This window comes from Alternaria triticimaculans, assembly GCF_023758025.1.
Source record: "Alternaria triticimaculans strain BMP 0046 chromosome Unknown scaffold_3, whole genome shotgun sequence".
Classification (NCBI taxonomy): Eukaryota; Fungi; Ascomycota; class Dothideomycetes; order Pleosporales; family Pleosporaceae; genus Alternaria; species Alternaria triticimaculans.
In genome coordinates, this window is record NW_026055960.1 from 1,147,448 (window position 1) to 1,173,631 (window position 26,184).

The 26,184-nt window shown below is 53.3% G+C and overlaps 7 protein-coding genes across 7 annotated transcripts; 3 read left to right on the forward strand and 4 right to left on the reverse strand.

Moving 5' to 3' along the window:
• Positions 1-262: 262 nt before the first annotated feature.
• On the forward strand, positions 263-3,327 carry J4E78_003066 (uncharacterized protein; the record flags this gene model as incomplete). The annotated part of the gene is made up of 4 exons (XM_049363709.1): positions 263-278; positions 329-397; positions 477-1,501; positions 1,552-3,327. The coding sequence occupies 4 exons, from the start codon at positions 263-265 to the stop codon at positions 3,325-3,327; spliced, it is 2,886 nt and encodes a 961-aa protein (XP_049224374.1).
• Positions 3,328-7,640: 4,313 nt separating this feature from the next.
• Positions 7,641-8,584, reverse strand: J4E78_003067 (uncharacterized protein; the record flags this gene model as incomplete). Its single annotated transcript, XM_049363710.1, has 3 exons — positions 7,641-7,687; positions 7,759-8,207; positions 8,265-8,584. 3 exons carry the CDS (start codon positions 8,582-8,584, stop codon positions 7,641-7,643), a joined length of 816 nt encoding a protein of 271 aa, XP_049224375.1.
• A 714-nt stretch (positions 8,585-9,298) lies between these two features.
• On the reverse strand, positions 9,299-10,572 carry J4E78_003068 (uncharacterized protein; the record flags this gene model as incomplete). The annotated part of the gene is made up of 2 exons (XM_049363711.1): positions 9,299-10,303; positions 10,363-10,572. The coding sequence occupies 2 exons, from the start codon at positions 10,570-10,572 to the stop codon at positions 9,299-9,301; spliced, it is 1,215 nt and encodes a 404-aa protein (XP_049224376.1).
• A 641-nt stretch (positions 10,573-11,213) lies between these two features.
• On the forward strand, positions 11,214-14,652 carry J4E78_003069 (uncharacterized protein; the record flags this gene model as incomplete). The annotated part of the gene is made up of 4 exons (XM_049363712.1): positions 11,214-11,297; positions 11,344-12,287; positions 12,361-13,878; positions 13,926-14,652. The coding sequence occupies 4 exons, from the start codon at positions 11,214-11,216 to the stop codon at positions 14,650-14,652; spliced, it is 3,273 nt and encodes a 1,090-aa protein (XP_049224377.1).
• A 2,780-nt stretch (positions 14,653-17,432) lies between these two features.
• Positions 17,433-20,510, reverse strand: J4E78_003070 (uncharacterized protein; the record flags this gene model as incomplete). Its single annotated transcript, XM_049363713.1, has 3 exons — positions 17,433-18,517; positions 18,568-20,352; positions 20,402-20,510. 3 exons carry the CDS (start codon positions 20,508-20,510, stop codon positions 17,433-17,435), a joined length of 2,979 nt encoding a protein of 992 aa, XP_049224378.1.
• Positions 20,511-21,419: 909 nt separating this feature from the next.
• On the reverse strand, positions 21,420-22,527 carry J4E78_003071 (uncharacterized protein; the record flags this gene model as incomplete). Its single annotated transcript, XM_049363714.1, has 4 exons — positions 21,420-21,452; positions 21,503-22,012; positions 22,063-22,178; positions 22,230-22,527. The coding sequence occupies 4 exons, from the start codon at positions 22,525-22,527 to the stop codon at positions 21,420-21,422; spliced, it is 957 nt and encodes a 318-aa protein (XP_049224379.1).
• A 2,559-nt stretch (positions 22,528-25,086) lies between these two features.
• J4E78_003072 (uncharacterized protein) lies at positions 25,087-25,966 on the forward strand (the record flags this gene model as incomplete). The annotated part of the gene is made up of 2 exons (XM_049363715.1): positions 25,087-25,620; positions 25,670-25,966. The coding sequence occupies 2 exons, from the start codon at positions 25,087-25,089 to the stop codon at positions 25,964-25,966; spliced, it is 831 nt and encodes a 276-aa protein (XP_049224380.1).
• Between the last annotated feature and the right edge of the window lie 218 nt (positions 25,967-26,184).

The window sequence follows — 26,184 nt, forward strand, 5'->3', positions numbered from 1 at the left end:
TGGTCGTGGTCGGTCGCTGTTCCAAGTCCAGGCTCTTCGCAAGCGGCAAGCTACGACGCAGTGACGTAGTTGCTGCAATCGCGCGTGTTACCCAGCCAGCCCAAATACAAAGCTGCTTTCTGCCCTCACCCGCCTCCCTCCCACACAAACCACTTTGATACCCATCCCCTCGAAATACCCATCCACCCTACCTCCATTGTTTTCAGCTCTGCGTCTGCATTTTGATACCCCACCTTGATACCCACAGAAGCAGTCCTACACCATGAGTTCCGTAAATCGTATGTCTAGCTACCCCGCTTTGCCCCCAAACATTGCTAACAGACTGCAGGTCCGGTGGACTTGAAGCAGAAGGAGAAGGATGTCAACAACAAGCTACAGCTGTACGGCATCTTCGAGGGTATGTGAACACGTGCAATGGCGCGTCGATGCCCTTCGCGTCGCACACGCAAATGTAAACAAGCGCTGACCACAACTAGCCTTCTCTAACGGAAAGGTCCCCTCCAACCAGCAAATCGATGTCGCGCTCAACTCCGCGCTGGCCCACAGGTCGCTCAACTCACCATCCAAGAAGCTGTCGAGCGAGGGTCAGCATCTGGTGACCGACCTCAAGAAGGTCATCGAGCAGGCCAAGATCCTACTACTCACCAAGAACGAGGGCAACCTCCTCCAGGACTTCATCTGGCAGGCAGAGCACCTCGGTGGCAACAGCGCCGCCCTCCCCAATGCCCCTGTTGATAAGGACACAGCGAAGCAGCACGGAAACGAGGCGCTTGATGGTCTACGGACTCTCGGTACCCTCCTCATTTCCAACGGCCAGTTCAGGAAGTTGCTTTCAGATGCCACTGTTCTGCTCCGTGACATGGCTGGCGATGCCGCCCAGAACACCGCCAACAAGGTCAAGCCCTCAGAAGACCGTCTCAACAAGCTAGATGAGCCTGCTGAGGACAACACTTGGCACGACACCTCCGACCTGAACCGCGAGAACCTTCGCAATCAAGCTAAGAGCAGTCTGCCTTTCGGCAACAAGAACAAGGACGAGGCCAAGGGTGACTTGAAGGAGCATGCCAAAGACATCAACCAGGCTGCTAACCCTGATGGCTCGCGCGACCCTCAGCACACCGCCCAACTTGGCGCCCACGAGGGTCAGACCGGCCAGAGCACTGGCGTCGACGCCCGTGGTGCTCTCGACGCTGCCAAGCAGAAGGTTGACGCGAACACTTCTGAGGAGGATAAGAACATGGCCCGCGCCCGCCGCGACCAGATGAACAACTACCTCAAGGGCAAGATGCCTGAGGAGCGCCGCGAGCAGACCATCTGGCGTCTTAAGAAGATGGTAGTCGAGATTCAGGGCCACCAGGACTACCAGCGTGCCATCGAGACCCTACTCAACCTCGCCGAGCAGTACTCCGGCCATGGTAAGAACCTTGGCCAGCAGGGCAAGGGTTCTGTTCAAGGTGCGCATCAGAACGATACCCTAACTACTGCTGAAGCTGATCTCAAGGTGCGTATTTAGGCTTCCTCTCGGAGAACAAATGGCTGACCAACATGAAGACTCTTCTTGAGCGTTTTGCAAACAACACCTCGTTCGATGACTTGATTGAGTCCATCAACCAGGTCTACAAGGACGCCGACCAGGATCCAGAGCTCAGGAACTGGTTCACTCGCATCAACCAGTTCATCCGCAAGACTCTCCAACAGCAGGGCTTCATCCTCGAAGACCGTAGCAACGAGGAGTGGAACCAGATCTACGATGATGGTCACCGCCTCCTTCGCGGCCGCTACCGTGGACACACTGACCGCATCGCCGACGAGTTCAAATTCGTTGGCGAGCAGTTCGACGCTGACCCGCAGAACAAGCAGTTCGCTGAGTCTGTCAACAAGCTCTTCCTTGACCTCGGTCAGGATGAGAACGGTCAGACTGTGTTCAAGCCCCACCTTCTCAAGGACCTGAGCGACGTCATCCTCCCGTCCATCTTCGAGAACGTCCGTTACGTCCCTATCCCGCGTATCGAATACAGCGACCCCATGGTCGACGCCGTCGTTGAGAACCTCGTCATCGAGGGTGATAACCTTGCTCCCAACTCTTTGGAGTTTGGCTCGGACAACTACTGGCGCTGGGGACGCAAGTCCATCTCGAGCAAGAACAAGAACAAGGTCATGCTCTCTGTCTCGGGTGTACAGATGGATCTCAGGGATGTTTCCTACTACATCAAGCGCAAGCAAGGCTTCCCATCCATCACCGACAAGGGTGTTATGGACATCTTCATGGGTGGCTCCGGCTTCAGCTTCAAGGTTGAGATGGAGACAGCTGACAAGGCCCGCGAGAACAACGCGCAGACCCACTTCTTCAAGGTCACCAAGGTTGAGTCTGACATTAAGAACCTTCAGATCAAGATGAAGAAGAGCAACCACAAGCTCCTCTTCAACATGTTCAAGCCCCTTCTTCTCAAGGTCATGCGTCCTGTCATCCAGAAGGTCTTGGAGAAGCAGATCAAGGACTCCGCCAACCAGCTTGACGGCCTTCTCTTCGACATCAAGACTGAGGCTGACCGCGCCGAGGCTGAGGCCAAGCGCAACCCCGACCCTCAGAACATTCAGAACATGTACCAGCGCTACGCCTCTGCTATGCAGCACCGCATCATGCAAGGCAAGCAGAAGAAGGAGCAGGTCAAGGAGAAGACCAAGGACACCCAGGTCAACATGGCTGTTACTCAGCACGACTCCATCTTCAAGAACATTTCCCTACCCGGCGGTATCTCTTCCAAGGCTACTGAGTACAAGGAGCTTGCCGGCAAGGGCGAGAAGTGGGAGAGCCCCATCTTCTCTATCGGCTCCGCCAAGGAGACTTCCAGCCTGCCTCAGGTTGGCAAGGTCACTCGCAAGCCCCACGGTCGCGCAGGCGGCTACGGTAGCACCAGTGAGGAGTCTCGCGGTCTTGGAGCCTCGCAGGGCATCAACCCATCCGCCAACCAGTACGACAGCCAATACACTAACGCTGGTGGCCTCGGCGGTGGTCAAGGCGTTACCACTGGTCAGGGTCTGATGGGTGGTGCTGCTGCTACTGGTCTCGCCGGCGGCGTTCCTTCCACCACTGGCACCCAAGGCTTCGGCACTCAGGTTGACGATGCTTTCAACACCACCGGCACCGCCGCACCTGTTGGATCGTCTGGCCTCGGCTCCACTGGCCTTGGTTCAACTGGTCTGAACGACCCCACTGCCACAACTACTTCAGCAACTCATCCCGTTCACCCCACTGGTGCCCCGGCTCCCGGCGAGTATAACACTACCTTCGGTGACCAGAACCCCGTCTTCCAGGGTCGCGTTTAGATGCTTGTTGGTCGACCAGTGATACCCGATACGCTTGGGGCTGCGAGTCATGATTACGACTTTCCTACCTTTTGATCATGGATGATACCACGATTGCGCCACGGCGCACGCGCACATGAGTAGCAAATAGCATGTTTTCTTGGTTCTTCTTTCTTGCTTTCGGCGGTTTATGAGCAGTGTAGGACGATTGCGCCCGTAATTGGGAGATGGTTGCCGGGGCGGACCCGAAGCTGTCAAAAGCTTTTGGTCAACGAAAATTCCTAGTTTGTCGCTATTGCCGTGTTCCCGTAGTAATAGTTAATTCAATGGTGTTTAAGATTACTTCGTCTCCCTTTGAGAGCAACCGGTACATATCCTATCCCTGGTGTCGTCACGCCACTGTCATATGCAGCCTTCATCAAGCAATGTGTGATCCATCAATGTAAAGGCGAATGTCAACAGCCTATTTAGAGCGAATTTTGCAGTTTCGCAAATCCCAAGTTGAACGCTAGCCTACCTGTACTGCCTCGCAAAATCCTCTTCTCGGCTCTCGTATTCCTGGTTTGTTGTCCTTCGTCTGCGACGTGATACTTTGTCTGCGTCATATGGATCAATGTCCTCATCAGGACTATCATCCTCCTGCCTTCTTCTCCCCCATGTAAAGCGTGATGCGCTGCCTGCGGCGTGTGGAACACCGTGCTCATCAGTACCATCATATCCAGCACGTCCAGCGCGCTTTCTCTCATAGTGCACATGGCGAGTATGATCTCGCTCGTGACTGCGACTTCGGGTGCGTGATCTGTCATGTCGTCCTTCGAATGCATATTCTTTCTCTGTATCACGGTCACGTATGAAAAGTTCAATCCCATCGCGGTCGAAGTACCTCCGGGGTGAACGGGTTGCTCCACCACTTGTAGAGACTCTTCGAGGCGGTGGCCTATGATAAGACATTTCTGGTAGTCGTTTTGGGCTGTCTCCATCCGAATAAGGATCGAAAAGATCGGTGAAGTTGATTGGGTCGATTGAGCTGCTGCGATTGGTATAGCCGCTTTTTGTTCTTTCCTTTTGGGGAGGGGACGGAGAAGGGGGAGAGCGATGATTGCGTAACACGTCTCTATAAGTCTGACATGGCGCTCTGTGATAGTCCTCATGTGGCGGTACTTTTTCCTTCCGAGGAGGACGTGGAGGAGGGGTAGGGTGATAATCGCGTGAAACGTCTTCATAAGCTTCGTATGGCACTCTGTCGTAGCCGTTCAGGAAAGGCCTTCCGTCGGATGGATATGAATATGGATATTGCGATTGCCGGCGTGGCTGTATTACTACGGACATTGGATTGGCGTAGGAGTTCTGTCTTTTTGGTGCGACACCAGAAGGATACGTGGACGGGTTGTGTAGATAGCTCAAGGTGTTGTACTGATCCAGTAGTTTGGGATTCTCTTTCTCAAACCACCCATCATATTCATTATCATCGGGTTCCATTCCAAGATCATGCCCAGCTCGGTATAAGCCACGTCTCAAGCTGGGAAGTTCGTCGTTAGCGCGCCTAAACGAGTCGAAGACAGAGTCTAGTCCCCTCTCAGATCTTAAGGGCCCTTGCCGTTGCGAAAATAGTATACTAGCGGCTTCGACGGTGTCGTCCTCTTTTCTTGTCACTTTTCGATACGTGGATGACAATAGGTCTCGTATGCGATCGCCATTGTATCCGATCAATAAGCAAGAGCCCAGCGTCACGCATGTCAGCGGTAAAGCGACGCCCCAGAAGACAGCCTGTGTTTCCTTCATGTCTCTAATGTCGGAGGCGTTCATACCAAAGTAGCTTGTCACAAATGAGAGTGGCAAGAAGATGACTGTAACAACAGTAAAGACCATAATGGCTTTCCCATGATCTTCTTCGTTGATCTCCAAGATTTGTTTCGTGCGATCAGATAGCGGGGTGCAACGTCGAAACAGGTCGGAGTAATCTTGACGGACTAGAGACAGTTGATCTAGACAGGCAGCTCCTAGAGAGTTCTCATAGGGATACATCGCCCGACGAGATGGCATCGCCTTCTCGTATGTGGCATCGTCGAGGACTCGCAAGTAGTTTCGTACCAAATTGGTTTGCCAAGTGTTGACTAATTGCAAGACTTGCAGCTCTTCTTGGATAAAGTTGATTGCTCGGAGGAGGCGCTTGCTTGGCCTGTGATTGATTTCAAATTGCTACTTGAGGTCAGCAAATATGAACAAAGTATCTCTTGATATTGTCGCGACAGTTGAAGAGCAAGCAGACCCTCCTTTTTGGTGATGTAGTGCGTAGACTAAATGTACTTACAACTTTGGAAACATATGCATGATACATGTCGCCGATGGTTTTGGATTGCTCGAGAGGTTTCATAAGCAGTCTTCTGATGAACCACAAGCACACATATTCAGGTCCTAAGGAAAGATGCTTGCGAAGGCTCGGTGGTACCCTGGGCCTGACCATGTCGCACAATAAGATTCTAGCCTTGCACAGCGATCTTCGTGCGTACCCACCAAAGCGTTTTAGCACTTCGACATCTCTCCATGGGTAGGGAGCGTTCATGAGCCTGTGAGATGATTGATCTCGAACGTCCTGTCTATACGCCTGCTCGTTCTCGTACAGAGCTCTCTCAATAGCCAAGTAGAAGATCACGATCCTGCGGAATGCGTTGATCAGTTCTTGTGGTAGCGTATACAACAAATACTTCTGTCCATCCTCATTCTGTACACCCTCAGCGAGCTCCCTGGCTTGAGCAAAGAGACCTTTGGCAATCTCTGAGGCATGAGTGAGTATCACTAGAGCACTAGCGTTGATGAGTTCGCGCCGGTATTGCACGGAGTTGATGATCCAGTCTTGCAGCTCTTCAAAAGAAGGTATGTCAATTTCGGGGTGCGCGTTTCCACTCGAATGTTTCTTTACGTGTCGCACGAGATGTGTCATTGCAGATGTTGCGCTTTGGAACGCGGACTTGCATCTTTTACAACGTAGAACTGATCTATGCAGTGGCTTTATGGATTCAGGAAGTGTAGATGGAACTTCCCAAGCGGACGTGCGAATGGACCAAGCACGCTTCATCATGTCGGGGTGTTTCCACTTAGAGTTGGTGTATTCTTCTGGATCAGGCTCAACCGCTCCACGTCGCTCGATGGCCATTACTTGCTGATGGATGTTTTGCAGTGCGCTCGATAGCTTCCGGAGTATACTGCTGCTGTCCAGGTCATCGACAAATAGTTTCAGAGTCTCTTGGACAGTTTCGAGAAAATCCACTGATCGTACTAGAACCCCACGGCAATGAGAGCTAACAATCACTTTGTGATTTATGCTGCATGGATTTTGTGGAGTAGTCGTGTCGATTAGGTCCTTCAATTGGGAGAGTCGCATGGAAACACCTTCATATACCGTCTCAGGCAAAGAGTGGTAGTAGGCTATTGAGGTGAAATGATCCTCCACTATGTTGCTTGAACGAGCGAGACACCTCGACATCATTATCTTCTCCACGTACTGCAGGCAGATGATCGACCGATCTTTCCCCGAGATACCAGGAACTACGAGCTTCCCACTTCGATATCCTAGGTCGTTGGTTTTGGAATGCAACCAGTGAAAGAATGGCGGCACTGATAACAAACAGCTAGAAGCTTCAACTTCTCGCTGATCATCTTCCTGGTTGTCCAGAATCGTAACTCTGATTGAGACGAGCTGAGCTGCTCGAGAGATGATATTTTTCCAGTTCCAGGGGCGAGCAATCATACATTCATCCAGATTATGGACTTTCAGCTTGATTCCTTTACCAAAGATATCCTCCTCGAGAAGCGGATTGACGTGAACAATCTGAGATTCCAGCTGGAAATATGATCTGAAAGCACTGATGGGATATATCAAGCTGCTACCGTTGCGATCAGTAATGTGGACCTTTGTCAGCGTATTCTCGGTAGTGTCTTGCTTGCCCAAGGACCTGAGGTCTTCTTCAATAATGCTGATTGAATCTTTAACAGCCACAGGTAGAGGTTCGCATCCGTAAGTTACAACAGCAGTAGAGCCGATGTTCATAATCCAAAGATTCGGGACGTGAACGATGTTATTGGCATGATCATTGCCAAATCGTTTGTACGACTGTTCCTCATCTCTTTCATGAACCGATTCGTAGGGATACAAAGCCTGCATTAAGGTGCGTGACGGGCACAGTAGATCTCCGTGCCCATGTGGTGGCTTTGCGACTTGTTGAGTGCTGAAGTAAGGCACGCAACTGAAGATCACGGACTGGGTGTCTGTTGGATCGGATTCGTCGGCTCGAAGAACGGTCCCTGGCTCGATGAATCTACCGCCTACAAACGGCTTAATCCTTTCGCCTCGCAGTTTCAACAAGACCTCGCGGGTAAGGGCCTGTAGGCGGTCAGACAAATGTGGGATAGTGAGGCAGACGTTTTCGAAGCGGTCAAAGTCGAGATGACTACCATTGAGGTGATACCATGTTGTTGTTATGCTTGTTCGTAATCGAGGGCTCGCCAGACTTGGTAGGGTGTGGATTTCAAGCATGTCCTGGGCGTCAGACTCGATCGCCATTGCTCTGATGATTCTCCGTATCTCCAGATTCTTGTCTCCCGGTTCCTTCTTCTCTGCTCCCAGCCCCTCCTTGTTTTCGGGTTTGTCAGATTCTTCACTCGGAGCGATGCTGCTGCTCGAAGGCTTGGTCTGCACCTGAAATGAGAGCCTGTTGCCCTCGATGTCCACTGGATGTATCGCATAGCGGTTGGGCTGCAAAAGTGGGGGATCTCTCGGAGGCGTATCCTCTTCGCTGCTCGATCTCTCGCTCTCACTAAAGTCTTCGGTGATGATACTGCTTTCTGATTCTTCAGGGGTTGAGACCGGGCGCGGGAGCTCAAATCTGAGCGCCAGTTCATTTCTAGAACTATTCGTCCCAGGCTCTACACGTGAAGTGTTTTTTGGCTGGGGTCGTGACGGCCGCCGGGAATGCCTCCATGAACGACTATCGTTGCGCATGGTAGTGGGTTGCTGATGCCCCGCGCTGGTCGATTCAAGCTCTTGAGCAAAATCGATGGGCTCCTCGGTGATGTAGTCGGCTATCCATTGCGAGTTTTTCGCGTCCTTGGCCTCTTCACCTTCAGGACTCAAGGTTGCGTGTCGGGGCTGGTTTCCGCCCCCGTACAAATCATCGTGCGCAAGCTCATCAATGGAAGCTTCGCGTACCTCAGCCTGATACTGACGTGGGTGACGTGGGAGATGCGGCGTGGCTTCCGAATCTTGCGTTTGGCCCTCCATAGATGGGTGAACTGAGAGCTGGCGAGCAGAGTTGCGACGGCATGGGAGAGGGGACGGGACGGAAACAAGGCAGACATGATGTGTGGGGGCCAAAAGCTGCACTGAAGGAAGAGTGAGGGTTAAGCGCTAGTATGTGCATGCAGTTGCAGGCGTCTGGACGACCTCAGCCTCCGGGGTGCAGCTCGACTCCAGCCTAGCGTCTGATTTGGTCAGCTATCGTGCCATCATGATTGGCCGCAAAAGGGGCAAGCGCGCCGTCCCGCCATGCCTCGAACATGTGTTCTCCATCAGTCTGATCGTAAATTCAAGAGCCACAAGTTGTAGCAGTCGTCATATCGCACGGAAAATCGCGAAGTCATGAAACATAGCTATGAGATTTGAATTCAAGCCCAGATCAAGGGCGACAAGCATATTACAAAGGCTACTACTGTTGACGACAAGATGAGACAAGTCTGGACAAAGGAAACAATCTGCGAAGGAACATGCTGCAATATCCAATATCGTCGAGCAAAAGTATCCAACTGGTATCAAAGGGCCCCGTCAATGGGCGGCGGTAAGGCTAGGTCGTAAATCGTGATGGTATCGTAAGAAGATAGGGTTAGAGAATGTTTGCGCAATTAGTGGTGGCGGTGGAAGGTCGGTTGGTGAGGGTATACGTGTGCCAGCGTATGTACAATTGTTGTCAGAGTGGGTGTCGGGCATATTGAGCGGTGGTCATCTGATTGTGAGAGGCTGCTGAGCTGGCGCGATGGGTGACGGTAAGAACGATTGGGGTTGCTGCTGCGTGTTGATGGCGGTGGGGGTCGCCTGCTGTATGCGTGTCTGTGGTAACTCCTTCTTCTTAACCAGCAAGCTCTTGAATGCGCCGAGCCATTTTGCCAGCGAGTCTTCATCGGAAGCGCAGAACTTGTAGTTCTTCTCCTCGGATATAACCTGCATGCAGTACTGCTTGCTTCGCGAGACTGGGTCTATGTCGACGGCATCGATGATACTGGAAAAGGGAATGATGTGGGTCGCAGAGTATTCGTCGTCGTTTTTGTAAAAGGCAAGGCACCTTGGCCGCAGAACCACCCAGATCTTCTTCCACTGGCGCACGCCGCCTTTGGACTTGAGGACATATAGCCAGCCATGGTAGACTACGCGCTCGTTGGTGGGGGTGGCGCCGATGTTGCTCTGCTGGCTCGCATTGCGCTGTGTTTGCGGCGTTCGCGGGAGAGACTGGGCGGAGGCTTGGTTGGTGTCGGAGAAGTCGAAATCGGAGATGGAGCCGCGCTCGCCGCCGGAGTAGTTGAGGGCTTGCGAGGGACGCCGGGCGCTGTGCATGTGCTCCGGGGCGATTGAGCTCGAGGGCCTCGGCTCTGTCTCGGAGGAGCTGGAGACGATGTTTTCTCTGGCCGCGCGACCGAAGCCTGAAAATGTCTTCCTCCCGGTGGTCGGGCTCATGACAGTCATCTCGGCCTCATGCTCGCCGATGCGCGCCTCGGTGCGTATGAGGTGCACCCACTCCTGGGCGTCCTTGTCGGTGGTTGCGCCGAGGTGGTAGTTGCGGGCGGGCGAGAAGATGCCAAAGACATGCTCCATCTTCTTCTTCGAGTCCCGCTGGCGCGCGACGGCCGTGATCTCGGAGAGGTTGATCTGGTGGCGCAGCTTCGTCTCATCCTTGTCCTTGTAGATGGAGAGGCAGTTGGGGCGCAGGACGAGGTAGACGGGCTTCCATTGCTGTGCACGTGTTAGTAGACGTCATGGCGTGCCTGTCGGCAGCGTGCGTGCATGCGTGCCTTTGTCTTGCGCGTGCGCTTCACGACGGTGCCGGCCTTGATGATGCGGTCGAACTCGAAGCAGCCGTTCTGGTTGACGGGCGACATGATGTCGACGCTCGCATTCGCAATCTTGAGGTTCTGTATATGGGGCGGGTCCAGCTTCATGCCAGTAGAGCGGATGGCCACGGGTTTGGCGGGCGTGTGCTGGCCGTCCAGTGTCGCTGCCATGTCGGCGGTGGGAGTCACATTCACGGACAGGCAGGCGGGGTCGATAGTGGTACGTATGGGTGAAGGCAGGCAGGCGGGAGGCTATAGGGGCGTTGCGGTGCTCGAGCGCGGTCGTTATATCCAAACTGTTATTCAAGATCGGCAAGGGCGACAGGGGCGATGCATGGGCATGGGGCAGGCACGAACCACACCAGCAACGGCAGGCGCACAGGCTATAAGGACGTGGCCAGCACCAAGGCCCGAGTCGCAGTGGTGAGGTCAAACAAAAGACCGGCGACGATGATCCCACGACTAACACGCACGCGATGCGACGCGACCGCAGGGTGGCCGTTGGGCGTCTGTCGCCGTCAGCAGGGTCTGATGTCAGGGTGCAGCTTGCCCATGAGCCATAGTGACGCGGCGGGGTGGTAGCGCCTCTGTTTCATCCAAATCTTCAACGCCCATCCCAAACCACACAACGAATCTGTAACCTCAACCACTGCTGCATCCCCTCCACTCCTCCAATTTGCCCTTTTCGGCCTGCGCGCCTCTGATCTGCAGCGAAACGGCCTTGCCCGCGCCCGACTGGGTCACATCGACACGCGAAACACGACACCCGCCTCAGCAGTTTTAGCCCCGAGTCTCGACCACGCTCGCCCAGGATGCCCGTCGTTCCGAGCGATAAGCTGGTGTCGCTGCAGCAGGCGGCTGATGGCATCAGGAACATTTGCATCCTCGCTCACGTGGTACGTTGACTGTCCGTGTGACTGCGACATGCGCTGAATGCAGCAGGACCATGGCAAAACGTCCCTCACCGACGCCCTCATCGCCACCAACGGCATCATCTCCCCCAAGCTCGCCGGCAAGATTCGCTACCTCGACTCGAGACCCGACGAGCAGCTGCGCGGCATCACCATGGAGTCGTCCGCCATCTCGCTATACTTTTCCCTGCTGCGACGGTCTGCGCCCGAAGCACAGCCAGAGCAAAAGGAATTCTTGATAAACCTCATAGACTCGCCCGGACACATAGACTTCAGTTACGAGGTCTCTACAGCATCACGTCTCTGCGATGGCGCTGTCGTGCTCGTAGACGCCGTCGAAGGCGTGTGTAGTCAGACTGTCACAGTCCTGCGACAGACGTGGATAGAGAAGCTGAAGCCCTTGCTCGTCATCAACAAGATGGACAGGCTAATCACAGAACTGAAGATGAGCCCTGGAGAGGCATATACACATTTGAGCAAACTGCTCGAACAGGTAAACGCCGTCATGGGCAGCTTCTACCAAGGCGAGCGCATGGAAGATGACCTCCGATGGCGCGAGAAGATGGAAGAAAGACTAAACGCTGCAGCTGAGAAGACTGACACACGCTCCTCATCCATACTAGAAAATGGCGACAGCATAGACACCACCAACACGCCCGCCGAGTACGAGGAAAAGGATGACGAGGACATATATTTCGCCCCAGAGAAGAACAATGTGATCTTCGGCAGTGCCATCGACGGCTGGGCATTCACGGTAAGACAGTTTGCCAGCCTGTACGAGAAGAAATTAGGCATCAAGCGCTCCATTCTTGAAAAGGTACTCTGGGGCGACTTCTACCTAGACCCCAAGACGAAGCGCGTACTCAGCTCCAAGCATCTCAAGGGCCGCCACCTCAAGCCCATGTTCGTTCAGCTCGTTCTAGACAACATCTGGGCCGTATACGAGGCCACTACAGGAGGTAACAACGGGAAGGGGTGCGTGGATTTCCTTCCCTTGCGTGATTTGTCTGCATGTATCATAGCAATATACTTATACCTTCCATTACAGAGATCCTGCCTTGGTTGAGAAGATTACCAAATCGCTCAACCTTAACCTTCCAGCACATATCATGCGCTCGCGCGACCCACGCGCGCTCCTAATGGCACTCTTCGCAGCTTGGCTTCCGCTATCGACCGCCTTACTAGTCTCAGTCACCGAATACCTGCCTCCGCCCTCGAAAGCGCAATCCGAGCGCATGCCTGAACTCATCGACAGTTCTCCGGGTGCCGACTACGTTGCTCCAGAGGTGCGCGACGCCATGACCAGTTTCAAGGCCTCCAAGAACGATCCCGTCGTAGCCTACGTCAGCAAGATAATCTCCATACCCTCCAGCGAACTACCACAGAACAAACGAAGGGGTGGTGCGCTTACGGCTGAAGAAGCCAGGGAGATGGGGCGAAAGAAGAGAGCAGAGATCGCCCGGCAGCAGGCTATCGCCAACGGCGAGGATGCCGATGTCGGTAGTGTCACCGACGCTCTGAGCTCTGCCGCCATCGGCGAGACTGAGACGCCTGTCGAAGAGACACCAGAGCCGGACGTAGAGGCCGAGCATCTCATCGGATTCGCACGTATCTTCTCCGGCACTCTGAGTGTCGGCGATGAAGTCTTCGTCCTCGGCCCGAAGTTTACCCCAGCCAACCCACACGCCGCTCCGGAGCCGCAGAAAGTCAAGATCACTGCGCTATATCTGATGATGGGGCGAGGCTTAGAGCCTCTCACAACTGTCCCCGCTGGTGTCGTTTTCGGTATCGGTGGGCTCGAGGGTCACATCTTGAAGTCGGGCACGCTATGTTCTCAGCTTCCCGGATCGCTCAATCTTGCTGGTGTTCAGATGGGTTCAGAGCCTATTGTGCGTGTTGCGCTCGAACCCGAGAACCCCTACGATCTAGACAAGATGATCAAGGGTCTGAAGCTCCTCGTTCAGAGTGACCCATGCGCAGAGTACGAGCAGCTGCCAAGTGGAGAGCATGTCATTTTGACAGCCGGTGAATTGCATCTTGAGCGATGCTTGAAGGACCTCAAAGAGCGATTCGCCAAGTGCGAGATCCAGGCTGGTGAGCCCATCGTACCATACCGAGAGTCGATCGTGGCTGCAACAGAGATGAACCCGCCAAAGGACCCCAACCTACCACGAGGTACTGTTGTTGGTGAGACAGCTAGCAAGCACGTCTCAGTTCGCCTTCGAGTCCGGCCACTACCAGCCAGCGTCACCGAATTCCTGGGGAAGAATGCAGGTGCTATTAAAAAGCTGTACTCTGATCGACGAGCCGAAGACGAAGGAGAACATGCTCCACATCATGTACATGGCGTCGAGGACGATGGCATACAAGAAGCAGAACAGCGCGAAATCGGACAGAGTCTGAGTTTCGAGGAGTTCAAGAAGCAGCTCAAGGAAGCGTTCGCAGAGGCAAAGGGACAGAAGGAAATCTGGACCGAAGTCATTGAGAAGATCACAGCATTTGGGCCTCGTAGGATAGGACCGAACATCCTCGTCGACGCGACCAAGGATGGGATTTGTGGCAGAGCGTGCGTACACCTGTCTATGTCTTCACTTCATTGCTAACTCTTTGCAGGCTCCGCGAATCAACATCCCCAGACGCTGACGCAGACAACCCCGCCGACCGCACCATTCCCGCGCGCACCTTCTCTTCTACAATCTCATACGCATTCCAGCTTGCCACCGCGCAAGGCCCATGTTGCGCCGAGCCCGTTCAGGGTATCGCCGTCTTCCTTGAGGACGTCATACTTAACATCCCCGATGACGAGAGTGCACAGGACCGTGGTCGCTTGACAGGTGAAGTCATCAAAGCCGTACGCTCATCGATTCACCAAGGCTTCCTGGACTGGTCACCTCGCATGCTTCTCGCAATGTACAGTTGCGAGATTCAAGCCTCCACTGATGTCCTCGGTCGCGTCTACGCCGTCTTGACGCGCCGCCGCGGAACCATCCTGTCCGAAACACTCTCATCTACTTCCTCCGCATCTACCACTGGATCGCAGACTTTCACCATCAACGCGCTTCTCCCCGTCGCCGAATCTTTTGGCTTCAGCGACGAGATCAGGAAACGCAGTTCTGGATCTGCTAGCCCGCAATTGCGCTTCGCTGGCTTTGAGATGCTGGACGAAGACCCCTTCTGGGTGCCATTCACCGAAGATCAACTTGAGGATTTGGGTGAGTTGGCGGACCGAGAGAATGTCGCCAAGCGATACGTCGATAAGGTCAGGAGGAGAAAGGGATTGCGGGTTGCGGGCGAGAAGGTGGTTGTTGATGCGGAGAAGCAGAAGACGTTGAAGAGATAGTCCGGTGTTGTAGGATACAAAAGGAGCACGAGATTAGGTAATTGACTTAGACCATGGCGACGATGATGGCGAACGATATGATGAATCCTCGTTCAATCGATAAGGCTCACGTGACGTTTCACCAGGACATACATAAAGTCCCCCGAGTCCTTCCACACTTTCCTCTGCTGCACACAAATTGTACAAAATTCAAAAGGATGCGCGAAAGCACGTCTGCGCCTTCTCAGGCCTTCTTTCCAAAAGGCTGTTGTTTCCCCGTCATGTGTCTGCCTCGACCTCGTTTCTCTTACACCCAAAAAGAACGAAATCTGCGCCATGGCGGGCCTGGTGTCTGGGTTCCCAAAAACATCAGGGAATCAGCCTGATGGGATTTCTAAGGCGTGCCACGAGTTCAAAATTAGTAACGAACGACGTGATGTCGTGTTTCGGTTGTGATCGACCGATGAAAACATGTCACCTGTCTTGCTCGATGGCTGCACTTCTTCTGGTCTGCACTATGAAGTCTGAATATTTCTACAAAAGAACTTTGCAAACTGTCAAGAGCAATACCTGCGAGCTACGCGGTTTATTATGTCCTTTCTCTCTTTTGCAGAGTCAATACGTCAAAATTTTGGCTGAACAACAAGATGCTGCGCTCCTCTACACTTTCTTCAAAAACATAAAGCACACAATGAATGTGTCGCGTCCTTGGCTAGGAGATGTACAGATATATCTTTCAGCTGGAGACCACTGCGACACCTTTCACTCACTTGGCAAAAACACGCAAGGACACTGCTATGACCTTGTAATCATCTTCGCTCTTTTCTCAAATCAGAATAGTAGCTGCTCATGACTTTCGCTGGGTTGCCTGGAACAAAAGCATACAACCTTGGAAGATATTGTTCATGTGCTGTCGCGCCTGTCGCTCGTTCGTGGTAAACAGCACAACCAAAATGGACAGCTTCATTGTTGATGTGTATCGAGAGCTTTACTTCATGACATTTGCGCAGAGAAGCAAAAGACGACTAGCATACGTATGGAAGAGACCGTGCGTCAGAGTGAGAATATAAATACTGCCCGTCTTCTATTCCTCATCTTCTCCTCCTCATCTTCATCATTTCCTGGATTGTCAGACCAAAATCGGTGCTCGAAACTTCCATGTCCTGCGTCCTGTTTCTTTCTGAATCACCGCCGCTGAACCTTGTAGTTTGTGCGTCTTGTCAAAACGACATGGTTGACGACCATGACGATCTCTGTGACTTTGTTTTGTCGGAAGTTCGACTACAAAAATGCAGCGGATGTTTCCATGTGTTGCAGAAAAGAGCGGCTATACAAAGCGTTTCAAATAGCACACGGGCATTAAATTTACCCTCGGTCGTACACTGCCTACGAAATGCTATCAGACACAACTCATGGAAGCGCAAACTACCATGCTCTAGCGGCGATGACACGGTTGGCCGGACTATATAATCTCGTCCTCGGGTGCAGCTTTCTTTCCCAATTCCATTCTCCGCATATGCAAAATTCCAAAAATAGATATAAAGAAGCAAAATGTATTTCGGTCTTTTCTCTCGTTCAGGAATCTAAATACTCAACAGCAAGAATCCATGTGCAATTCCTGTCGCTTCTGAAAATAACCTCGGAAAATTAAAAGCCATCATAATTCTCTTTTTCGGTCGTGTTCATACCCGTACTCTGAAAGCTCCACTACCAAAACACGCGGAAAATTATCACATGGCTTTTGTTCGGCCTGGAGTTCTTAGCCAACAAACTCACTGAGCACCGAGTGTATAAAAACCACGGCTGAGCTCCCTGTTCACCCCTCCATCTACACACCTCTATTGTTCTCCACAAAATACTTTGGAAGAGCTTTTGATGTTCTGTTCCTTCTTCTCCAAACACTTCGCCCAACACTTCATGCGTCGGTGGCCTTGCCTCTTAAAAAACGGACTTGTTGCCTAATGATCGAGAATCCGGCGCTCCAACACCACCTAGGTACGAAAGATATGGCCAGACCTAAACACGCAGACGAAGTTTACATGATCTTCCGTTCTGAGGACAGCAGCTATAACTACCCACCCACATCACTCATCCTACCCTCCATCTTCAGACGATACGCCGAAAATCTGTACCAAAAACATTTGTCTCAAAGGAAACTTGCTCTTTCTCGCGGCAAAAACACATTCACAGCACTCAATATTCTCTGCCTGAAGCCTCTTATCCAGGATGTTATGACCTTCTGTGCGGATTCGGCGTTCGTAAAAGTGCCCTGACTATGCCTGTAACTTCCAAAAATGATGATACCAACGCCTATGCGTGTCAAAAATATGGCGGGGCTTTCCATGGCGTGAAGCAAACCGACCCTTCGCCAGGAAACTGAAGAGCCTGTGGGAAAACTCTCGACATGACGTTCTGTAGAGTCGCTTTCGTGAGGTCACGAACGAATGTGTTGTTTAGTACGGACCTCACATCACCAAGGTCTTTCCAGGAGACAAGAATCTCATGTGCCAGATAAAAGCAGACACCATGCTTCTCTCTTTTCGAGTTTTGCGTGTCCCACTAGAACTAGCATGCGGACAAAACAAACGCAGAAAGCGGCTCGAAACCGCAACCCATGGATTGGTATCGCGTGTGAATATTTTCCCTTTCCTTAACCATACCAACTAGAAATGTAGACAGCCATCCCATCTCCGTGAAGTTTTCGTAACATCGTGGCATCCCAGCCTACCATGAAACCTTGACGTATTCTCTCGTAACAAAACTCATCATCCTTCCCGCCCGCACGACCCAGAACACATAGCCTAGGCACTACCCGGCGGTCCGCCCATGTTCAAAAGGATATCTAACATGTCCATACCACCGATATCCGGTCCCATAGCCGTCTGATTGATCTCCGCACCCCACTGATCCAGCAAAGGATCAAGTGGCAGCGCAAGCCAGTCCTGATCTTGACCGGCGCCCCAGCTCGCACCGCTATTCGCCCACTGACTCCAGTTGGTATTGTTATTGCCGTTGGAGTTGTTGCTATTTGTATTGTTGTTCTGGTAGTTCTGATAGTTGCCAGGCGGCGGCATGATGCTGATGGAGTTGCTGTTGGGGTCATAGGGCTCGGCTGAAATACCCCAAAGAGGTGTCGCGCGACCACTTGCACCGAGGCCCATACTAGGGGAGCCGGGCACGCTGGTACCAGTACCAGAAAAACCCGTTTGCTGTGATCCCATGTATGCCGGTGCAAGGTGGTTAGTGTTGTTGAGTGGAGCGGGCGGAGGCATCAATGGTGCCTGGTTCGGGCTCTTGCTGCCAGCGCGGGATATGCCACTCGAACCGTTGGCAGCCAGGCGCACGAAGCGCGAACGGATGCGGTGGGTCAGGGTTTCGACGAGGTCAGCGAAGCGGTTACCGACGTGCACATCGTCGACTATGCTCGTTCGTAGGGCATCAACTGAGTCGCTGAGCAGGCTAAGGCTGACGGCCACGTCTTCTTCGGTTGCGCCCAACGCAAATGTCTTGAGCAATATTATGGCCACACTGACGATGCGGAAGAACGTGCGTACTGGCGCATGCCGTAGATAGCCACCAGGATGCAGACCCTCGACCACGACTTTCAGTACGTTGCGTGACGCATCGATGACTTCGTTGATGTAGTGGCGATCGTTCGCGTACCATTTGACGAGTGTACTAAAGGGAATAGCGCCGCCGTCATCGTTGCCGGTGCCATTGCCGTTGCTGCTTGGAGTGCGTCCGTTCATGCCGTTGGGCTGGGCATGTGTCTGTAGCGGAGTGTTATGTGTGCAGCGTTCTACCACCGCCTGGAGAGCGAGCGAGTTGAGATATACACGCGTGTACTCAAACTCGATGATGAGGACGTGGCGGAGTTGTGCCGGAACTAAACGTTGTTAGACAGAGTGTGCGAAAGCAGTGCAATGACGATCCTACCTTGAGGGGCTCGGTCGAAGCATTTCCTCCACTCCACCAATGGCCCTTGGAAGAACTTCAGCATCTCCTCGTAACCTCCTGACTTGAGCAACTCTCTGGTCTTGCGTCGATTGGAGAACAACTTCAGGTTTCCCATCTCCATGACCTTGGCAATGCGAGCCCAGAAGTCGAGCACAAGATCTTGAACAGCATGGCGTTCTTGGGTAGCGATGGATTCGAGCGGAAGGCGCTGGCCATCTGAGCGCATCCCAAACTGAGCTGGCGGAGCTTTGATGCGACTGATGCGCTCTTTGTAGAGCTCAAGTGGTGAGGGGCCGCCGACCAGGTTCTCATCCCGCTCGAGCTTGGGAAGCATAGAGGTGAGACCCAGTCTACCGCTGGTCTGGGTGACGTATATGATGAGCAAGTCGCGCAGATGGTTCTTTCTCCGGTAGTAGGCCTTCACAGTCGCATGCGAGAGGTGCTGATTTGCCTCTTCGAACTCGGTCTCGTTCGTCTCGTCGAAGACACCAATCTCGAAAGCGAGCGTCATGGCGTTGCCCAGCAGCATCCAGCACATGCGGTCACTGCGCCAGCACGGCTCCAGCCAACTGTCGATGCGCTTATCGCCCACGCCTTTGTACATATCAGCCTTCGGTCCTGCCTCGTAGGGGTCGTCGGGGAGAACGAGCTCGTCGTCGTCATCGCCAGGAGGGAAGTGCAGCGCGCGAGGATGCCATTCGGTAAGGAGCATCAGACTCTCAACAGTGCCAAGTGTACGAAGGCCCTTCCGCGACAGAGGGTTCACGTCGGATCCAGGCTGCTGGCCTGCGCCACAGAAGCCGCCGCCAAACTGCTCTTGTCCGAAGATCATGCGATCTATCATGCCCTGCAGGTACTTCCATAGCTTCTCGTGGATGAGGTATGACCGAGACGTTGCGCCAACGCCACTCGAGCCGCTGGGCTGTGAATACCTCGCCGAAATGGTCAAGAGTGTGATGACCAGCATGGGCTCCTCCTTAAGCAGCTTCGCGTGAAAGGCATGATCGCGGTAGTCGGGCACGACGATTGGTGTGAGCGGCGATAGGAAGGCGTAGAAGTAGTCGATGTATGCGATTGCTTCCTTTGCCGTGAGCCACCCTGCGCGCACAAAGCGGAACTTTGACCAGGCTCTCACGGCGTCGGCAAAGGCAGCTTCGTTGGGAGGGTCGGGCAGCATGGGATGCTGTATAGCGGGATCGACCGAGGGCTCGACGGTGGCGCGCGAGTTGGCGCGCGCATGGGAGGTGTTGGGCCGGGGGCTTGCGAAGTTGGTCTGCGAGCCTGGTGTGCTGCCGAGGGTCGGTCGCTGCATGCTCGAGCTGCTTCCGGTGCGGTGGTGGTTGTTCATGCCCGCCGCTTCGAACAGCAGGTTCAGCGCATCGTGGCCGCTGTAGACCTCGCCCGCCTGCAGCGTCGCGACCGTCTCGTTGTTCACCTTCTGGTCCTCTTCCTCGTTGGGCGTAGGCTGGTGGCCGCCCGACGTGTTCGGCCGTCGCAGCGGTTCGTATCGTCCGATGGAGCCGCCGGGGGTTAGAGGCTGCGATATGTACGCCGGGTTGGTCGTCGTGGTGATCAGAGGCTCCGGCAGGCCATCTGAGCGCTGGCGCTTCCGGCCATTGCGCAGCTCGTAGTCGTCCACCTCGTCATAGTCGTCCTCGCCGTCGGCCTTGCGCTTCCGGCGTGTCGCAGAGAAGAAGCACTCCTTACTCTCCCTCCTGCATCGCACGCAGGGCGGGTCGTGTGGGTTATCTACCGGGCCAAGATCTGGAGATATCAGCAATTGCGCGATAAGCACTCTGCAGCATTAACGTACCGCATCGCACCTTGCGGCGTCTGCACGGGATGCAGGCCTGGTAGGTGCGCGTGTGCTGGGCATTCTGCGTGCGCGGCGGTGGAGAAGCGTTGGAGCCCGCCGTCGACATGGTGGTGGTGGATTACGGTCGGCTTGCACCGGCTGAGAGCTGGCGGACTTTGGCTCTGATAAGGGCTGGAATACCGCCGAGGCTCCTCAATCCAGCGAGACGGTACCTGCATGCAATATGCTGCAAGTGTGCGCAACGGTAACGCCTACAGGAAGGTCTTCGTGTATGACTCCGCGTAATTCTGCTATTTGTTATCGTCGACTTGAGCTTACGGTACTGAGGCGTCGAAGGACTCGGGAGCGGGTCACGAGCGCGGGGGCTTTGGCTATTACGGAATGGCGTGTCCGCTCCTCCAATCTTGAACACAACACCACGTAACAGTCCATAACTCCCTCGGGTACCTCACGATCCACTGCCGGGTCACGCGTTGAGTGTGGCCGTGCAATCCGCTGCTTACGTCAGGGCGACCGCTGCTTCCTGGCTGTACCTGCTGCTCGCGGCATGTGATATGCTCGTGCACTCTGCGCGTGGCACAGCACCCAATCCGGCCAATGGGCAGTGAGCGGAGACCACGAACGTCATATCCGTCGTCTTTGTCCGTGTCTCCATCTGGCACGGTTGGAGGCTGGGATGTATATTGTCGCTACTCACGCGTCACGAACAGCCCGAGGTCGCGTCTCGATGACATGCCATAGCTTCTACTAGCGCACAATTGCATAAGCATGTACCAGGTAGGAAGGATCGCTACAGGCCTTTGACAGAAAGCAGAATTATGTTTGAGCTGGAGATATGGATGGATGCAACGCCAGCATGCTTAGCACCCGTTAAGCCGGAAGACGAGTACCTTCAACATATCCTCCAACACCCTTTGGCCACGCAATGTATTCAGACAGCCATCTCGGTCAATGTCAACGTGACGCCAATGTTGCATCCTTCCAAGGTGCCATCGCTGGCTTCACCCCGGGTTCCCTAGCACCAGAACCCACAGGTCATGTCCGAAAGCTACAACGCCGTTAGTCATCGTACCATCAAGGGATCCCAGGATGACTTACCCTTGGGTGATCGTTCTGGTGGTTCTCATCACAGCCAGTCTCGGCGCGCGTCCACGGGTTCCAGGAGCACATGCCCATCGCATCTGGGGTGTTGGTGGTCAGAGTGCTCCAGTAGCCACCCTTCGGCTCAAACGCAAAGTACATCTGCCTATCCTCCGGACTGTAAACTACGATCAGGCCGCCCATGCCCAACAGCCTCACAGCATGTTTGTCGATACGGCCAGTCCCCTCGGGGTACGTGACAACGGATTTGCGGTTGTTGTCTTCAACAGTGTAGAGCATGCCGAGCATCTGGTTGTGCCAACCTTCAGCGGGCGTGTGAAGACACTGCTGGAATAGTTGCAGTTTGAAGGAGCAGAATCCTGGGGCGTAGTTCGCAGAGGTCGAGTTGGTAGCGGCTGGACTGGGTGGCATCGAAAGCATATCGGGGAGCGCCTCGGAGCGCGCGCGCTTCACGGTGAAGTCTGACTCGGGCTTTGTGCAGTCGAATTCGCAGGTCAGGGCTTGAGACTTCAAGAATGGTCAGTGGGAGTAAGCAGAAGAGTATCTTGGGAACTAACTCGATGATTGCGGTCACTATTGTTGCAATCCAGCGGCAGGTTATCCCACGGCTTAGTGGTGCAGTTGAACTCGCTGTCTCCATTCTGGTTAGGCCATTCAGCGTCGCCGTAGATGACTATCTCGCGTCAGTTATTTTGCAATTGCAGTGGCCCGCGATAATACACACATCCGATGCTGTCCCTCTCATATCCAATCTTCAGTTTCTTTCCAGCAACCACGCCCGTGAGCGTCTCACCATCGGTCAAGTCAATGAAGTCGGTTTGCTCCATAAACTGGTTGCCAGCGCCATCATAAACGGGTGAGAGATCGACGTAAGTGTTGGCGTGGTCGTCCCAGCAATCCTGAGTGACGACTGCGTCGAAGGAACAGCGACCGGGTGTGAAGTCGGGACCGACACCTTGAGCGACTACAGAGGTAGTCAACAAGAGGAGCGCGGAGGCGACAAGGGTTAATATGATGAACATGTTGGTAATATTGGTGCTTCAAAGCCGGCGGGATGATTGAGGAAGGTATCAAGGGTAGGAATAGGCTGGGTTGGAAGATAAGTGTTGTAACAGGTGATATGACGTGATCGCTGGTCGCAAACGCTCAAATGTTGGGCAGTTCAGGTAATGAATGTGTTGTGGTAATCCTGAGAATGAAGGGGTGGTTCAAGGTTAAGAGTGCCCAGGTACCCACTGCACTTTCCTGGGACAGGGTAATGACTGGGCTTTCAGGATCCACGTTCGATCCAAAAACTCGTCTCGTTGCCCGTCCGAGCCGCGATTCTTTGTTTCTGGTGCGAGTCCTCCTGACAGATCCGGCGATCTCGCGTTTGTCATGACGCCAACAAGCCACCTGTCGATGGAATGCTGCCCAAGATGTGAAAAACAACTGTATCGTGTGGTGCATACTCCAATACTTGGCGCTACGTATGTGTAAAATGTCCAACAACTAAGGTGACGCTCACCATTGTCTGATGCTTAGGTATAAGCTTGTAGCATGAGGGCGCGCCGGATCAGGCTGCCAAGGCTGATGCAGGTGTCGTGTCACTTACCCAGGTACTTACCATACGTTCTAGTGTTTGGAAGTTGGAAAGCGTAGTACATGCAGGAGATTCAAACAAACGATCATTTTCTACCTTCGAACATGACGCGTGACTATGCGTGTACGATCCGTTGCACCGAAGAAGCTACAAAAAGCGTGCTGGCTAGGTATAGTCGCAGCTACCAGTGATTTGTCGTTTTTCGGACAAAGCATGAGAGCACGCTCGCCATGTTTTCAGACGCTCGGTTGACTCACAATCAGTTTTACTTAACATATAATCTGCGCAGTTCATTAATCATCTGCGAAGTGTCTAGATCAACTCTAGTGATCGATCCGACATGTCACTTAATGCATCCTCATCCCTCGCAGACGACTCGACGAAAGCGCCACTGTACGAGATACGACCAGTTACAGGGAAAGGAAGAGGCATTGTAGCTTGCTCTAACATACCGAAGGGAACACGAATCCTGTGTGAGAAGCCACTTCTCACATTGGCTAGCAAGATTGATAGCCTCGATGATAACATCATGAGGAAAGTTCAAGCTCTCTCCAAGGATCAACAACGCCAGTATCTTAGTCTCTACAACACCCACACAAACGGCAATAAGTTCACCGGTATCTTTCAGACAAATGCTCTACCATGTGAGTCAACACCGCCGACTGTCGGCATTCTCCCGACTATCTGCCTAATCAACCACTCTTGTGTACCCAATTCACAGCATAGCTGGAGCAGTATGAAGAATAGCCAGATGATACACGCAGTTAGGGACATTGAAGAGGGCGAGGAGATTACGATTTGCTACGGCGAGCAAGGGGCTTTCGACGCGCGACATGATTTTCTAATCGAATCGTTCGGTTTCGAGTGCGACTGCAGTGTCTGCTCGCTTCCAATACCGGAGAGGCAAGAGAGTGATGCTCGCCGTATTCGCATCGAGCAACTTGACAAGGTCATGGGTAACATGGAGCACGCCGTATCCAAACCAGGTATTACAATCTCCACCGACCCCATTCTGACGCACATTTCGCTAACTCGTGATAGTAAGCACAACCTCTCAGATCGAAACCAGACACGAGAATGAGTTTCCGCACACCTTCTATGACACCCGCTAACTTTTGCTCGTGTGCTTTAGGATGAAGTTCTAGCGCACTGCCGACACATGGTACGTCTCCTAAATGAAGAGTTCAGAGGTTGCGCCACTACCATGGAGTCGAGATTATATTTCGACGCCTTCCAGGTCGCCATTATGCATGGTGATCAAGCTCGTGCCAGCGTCTTCGCGGGAAGAGGTTACAACGTCCGGCTCGTTTGCGATGGAGAGGATGGTTTGACAACACAGACGATGAAGAATTTCCATGTCGACCCACATACACATCACCTCTTTGGATATTCTTCTCTGATATGGAAAACGAGCCAAGATGATATTCCCGAAGGTCTGAGTGAGACGGAGTTTGAAGACTGGCTCTGGCGATCGCAATCAGTCTGATCCAGGAGCCCAGAAGCGTGAGCGGTATCTAAAATGTATTACCGAGTGAAATCCAGCGAGGGTGAGAGAAAATGGTGATTGCGTGAGGCAACAGAGTGTGATCGGGCCCTGGTTTGCTCTAGGCCAATATAAAAAAGCTCACTCACTTGGTTAATCTGTATCGTTTAGACACTACACTTCAGTCTCCGCTGCTCATCACACAAGCTGCCCCAACTTTATCGTCAAAGCAAGACCAGTGTGAGTACTTGACCGACGAAGGTTTCTATAACTTTCTCGCCAAAGTTAAACAAGATCGTGCTCACCAAGTAGGTTTGCTGAACGACTGCGCGAGAGATCCTCAACGTCTACGGTTCCAAGGTTCGCTCCGCTACCGCCGTTTCCCATACGATGGATTCTTTACTCTACCATGTTCAAGACATCCCCGGAAAAGGCAGAGGCCTGGTTGCTCGTTCCGACCTTGCTGAAGGCACTCGCATCTTGTGCGAAGAGCCCTTGGCCGTGTTACCTGCCAACATGTCTGAGGAGGAGATGGAAAGGCAGCTCGCACACCAATTGAGGGCTCTCAACAAATTAGAACAGCGACAGTTTCTCTCACTCCACAACAATGTCACTGGCAAAAGGGTCTTCAGCGGCATCTTCAAGACTAATGCACTGCCTTGTGGTCCAAAATCGTCTTTAGGCGCTGTCTACCCCACCATATGCTTCATCAATCACAGCTGCCTTCCAAACAGCTGTTACAGTTGGAATGCGGCTGCACAGATGGAGACTGTCTACGTGGTCCGCCCCATCAAGGCCGGAGAGGAGATCACTGTCTGCTATACAGACCCGGAAAACACTGCCGCTCGACAAGCTCACCTCAAGAATCACTTCGGATTCAACTGTTCTTGTGAGCTCTGTTCACTGTCAATCATCGACCGGAAGGCTAGCGATGCGCGCCGTAACCAGATCTACCAACTTGAGGAAGGATTCTTCGCACCAGGTCGCGCCATCTTCAAGCCACGAGAAGCATTGCTCGATCTTCGCAAGATGCTCGAGCTACTAAACGAGGTACCCTTCTCTTCTGCGGTTAACTCAGAGATCGAGCTAATCTTTCTAGGAGTACAAAGGCGGTGCAAAGGTCTTGGAATCCGACGTATATTACGACGCGGTGCAGCTCACCATCTCTCACGGCGACGAAGCACGCGCGAGTACGTTTGGCAAGCGGGCTTACGAGGCGAGGCTACTCTGTGTGGGCGAAGACGGTACACGTACACAGGAGATGAAGGGTCTGATGAACAACCCAGCCTCCCACGAGTACTTTGGCATGAGCAAGAAGTGGAAGACAGCCAAAGACGCCATTCCAAGGGGCTTGGATAAGAAAGATTTCGAGAAGTGGCTTTGGCGACTGGAATAGGGATGATCGGTGGTGCCCAGGTGAGCTTGGGACAACATGGCTGAAGCGATGGTCGGCGGGGTCCAAGGCTTCGCAGCCAGGTTGGAGCTGCGCAAACTGTGTCCCAAATTGCGTGTAGCTGCATCTTTGCGGCGAGTAAATTCGGATGCCTATGCGAATCAGAAATAGCTTGTAATAGAGGATGCATCATATTCCCGCAACACTGTGATCCTTCCCTG